Raw genomic sequence first — 1,891 nt, 5'->3', positions numbered from 1 at the left:
TCTATGCTCTAAAGTATGTCTATATACATCCGTATGTAGTCTACTAATGAAACCTCTTTAAAAATTTATATTTAGGAACGGAGGAAGTATATAGTATGATCATCCCATAAACCCACGTTTGTGGGAAAGTTTTTATAAGAACTATTGGAGTTGTTCTAAGGCCTATCAGTGGTGACCGGCCAGAAAATGAATGTTTTTTTACTAATGTTCTTTGCTTATTTCCTTTCGTTTGTTGGAAATACCGTACTTCGAACACAAGTTAACAGGGGCAGTATAAATTATTATTCTGTGACGAACACACTATTATGTGTTAGTGAACGAAAACTCACTATTTGTTTTTTGTGAGAAAACAAAAAAAAACATTATTATAGATAAGAGTAAAGCTGCTGATGCTATCTTTTCGGGAACATATGCAGATAATACATATGAAAATGTCACTAGACAACACTATTTAAGAAAAAGACATATCCATTGGGAAAGTCTTGGCTGTTGGGCAACCAAAAGAGCAACGCAATACTACTACTCATCTTAGAACACAAAAAATGGAACATCGAATCATCTTTAAAGAAAGTTATATAAATGGGAGAATCATGACAAAAAAAATATCGTATGCTCCAACCCAAAATGACAAGGACACGAGGAACATTCGCATCAAGCCCCTTCTATCATCGCAAAATGTGTACTAATTTACATGTACCGCCCATACGAAAATCAAAATCACACCAAAGACACACTAGTCAGGAAGCAAAGCAGTGGTGCAACGTTTCACTTTAGTTCCCTATCTAGAAGAAATTACAAACCCGTACACTGTCCGGCGCTATCTCCCTCCGCCGCTGGCGTCGGCGGCGCCGTCCTCAGCGAGCGACGCCCGGCAGTTGGGGCAGGAGGTGTGCGTGGCGAGCCACATGTCGATGCAGCGGACGTGGAATCCGTGGTGGCACCGCGGAAGCACGCGCACCTTCTCGCCGTCGGCGAACTCGCCAAGGCAGATGGCGCACTCCGTGGCCGTGGCCGGGAGGGCGCCGCAGGAGGACTTGGTCCCGCCGTACACCTCTACGGGTATCTTCCTCAGCGCCTTCCTCTTCAGCCCCGCCTGCACGTGCACGGATGTCGTCGTCCTCGCCGTGGTGGCGCTGGCGGCGAGGCTCGACGACGGCGTGAGCCGGCGGCCGCAGTGGAGAACGCAGCGGATGACGGAGTTGAGCCCGAGCGCGAAAATGAGGACGCAGAGCAGCGCGGCGAGGATGATCACCATGTTTGCGTCGAAGTTGGCGTTGCTCCCCGCAGCGGCCGGCGACGCCAAGGTGCCGCCCGCCGCCGCGGCCGCCGCGGGGGTGACGAGCGGCGTGGCCTCCCCGGCGTCGCTGAGCCGCCGCATGATACCGGCTGAGCTTGCGAGCTGCTGATGGACGTGTGTGTGGTGGTTTCAGGAAGAAATCAAGAGAGTGTTTTGGTTCGGGATATGATCGAGTAGTGTATAGTACATGGGAATCGAGACATCTTCTTTTCTTTTCCTTGGCGCAGCTGCGAAAGTGAAAGTGAAAGTGAAAGATGTGTGTATTCGTGTGTGCATCCTCGCGAGTCTCTTTTATACATATGCAGATATACTTTTCGTGTAAGAGATGCTAACCCTAGCTAGGCAGCTAGTCGGCAAATTTAGGAAATTGAGGGAATATGTTGTTGGATTTTGCTTATTACAGTATAAATTTCTCTATAAACATGGAGGACCGACCTCGACCAGAGTAATCACGTCTCGCTAGTGGCCGCCATATTTTTTTTCCGCCATGTCTGCCGTGCGTGTTGTTGTGGTTTCGATTTCGACTAGATGCCCCCTCCTTTTCCTGCCCATACTCAGCTGCAGCGTAGGTCTCATATCGTGGAACGATAGAGT

At 48.9% G+C, this 1,891-nt stretch overlaps 1 protein-coding gene across 1 annotated transcript; it reads right to left on the bottom strand.

Annotated features, from left to right (window-relative positions):
- Positions 1-545: 545 nt before the first annotated feature.
- On the bottom strand, positions 546-1,677 carry LOC123446226 (RING-H2 finger protein ATL74-like). The gene has a single exon (XM_045122903.1). It carries the CDS (start codon positions 1,376-1,378, stop codon positions 818-820), a length of 561 nt encoding a protein of 186 aa, XP_044978838.1. The 5' UTR covers positions 1,379-1,677; the 3' UTR covers positions 546-817.
- Between the last annotated feature and the right edge of the window lie 214 nt (positions 1,678-1,891).

Source organism: Hordeum vulgare, chromosome 4H (assembly GCF_904849725.1).
Source record: "Hordeum vulgare subsp. vulgare chromosome 4H, MorexV3_pseudomolecules_assembly, whole genome shotgun sequence".
Lineage (NCBI taxonomy): Eukaryota > Viridiplantae > Streptophyta > Magnoliopsida > Poales > Poaceae > Hordeum > Hordeum vulgare.
The sequence above is the reverse complement of the archived record's forward strand: the minus strand, read 5'-3'. Positions and strand labels throughout refer to the sequence as shown.

Excerpts from the sequence above, each read along its gene's own strand:
- LOC123446226 (XM_045122903.1), bottom strand. The coding sequence starts at position 1,378 with ATGCGGCGGCTCAGCGACGCCGGGGAGGCCACGCCGCTCGTCACCCCC.